At 60.5% G+C, this 593-nt stretch overlaps 1 protein-coding gene across 1 annotated transcript in view; it reads right to left on the bottom strand.

The window, feature by feature from the left end:
- Positions 1-593, bottom strand: part of ACA1_032840 (uncharacterized protein) — a gene marked incomplete at both ends in the record, with an annotated part of 3983 nt that overhangs the window by 991 nt on the left and 2399 nt on the right. The window contains 2 exons of the mRNA XM_004355017.1: positions 64-304; positions 377-567. Coding sequence (XP_004355069.1) covers positions 64-304; positions 377-567 — 432 coding nt within the window. The remainder of the gene's footprint in view (positions 1-63; positions 305-376; positions 568-593) is intronic.

Here is a 593-nt window from a genome sequence, read left to right as displayed (position 1 = left end):
CGATCAGCTGCTGCTTTGGGCGGACGAACACCCAACGAAGCCAAGAGTGAGAGTGTGGAGTACCCGGTATTTGGCGTCGACCCATCCGGTGAGGTCGGTGGCATCGACCGCGCGATCGGTGACAACGCACTTGGTGCCGACTCGGAGACGCGACACTTCCAGGGGCGTAGACGCGGCGACGATGGTGCCATGGCGAGCGGAGAATGACTCCACAGCGTCGTCGACAAAGGCATAGGCCTCGCCGGGGTAGTCGATCGACCTGATTCCGGTGCTGCTGCTGCTGCTGCTGGAGCTGCTGTCAAAGCTTTGAGGCAGAAGAGAAGGAGTCAGCGACCGACCAACCGCTGGTCGAGGTGTAGGTGGCTTGTAAGCGTACCTCTCATCGGAGTGGCTGCTGCGCCGTTCCTGTTGGATGCTGAGCGCCTGCGCATGGGCCTGCTCCGCGCTCCAATTGTTGAAGTTGTCGAAGGACCACGACGCCGCCTCTTCCACATTGTCGTTGTTGTGGAGGAGTGCGTGAATGCAGAACTCCCGCGGCAGCCCTACGAAGCTCATCAACAATTCGGCCTGCACCAAGCGTTTTGGTCAGCACT

This window comes from Acanthamoeba castellanii, assembly GCF_000313135.1.
Source record: "Acanthamoeba castellanii str. Neff unplaced genomic scaffold scf7180000084533, whole genome shotgun sequence".
Classification (NCBI taxonomy): Eukaryota; Discosea; order Longamoebia; family Acanthamoebidae; genus Acanthamoeba; species Acanthamoeba castellanii.
The sequence above is the reverse complement of the archived record's forward strand: the minus strand, read 5'-3'. Positions and strand labels throughout refer to the sequence as shown.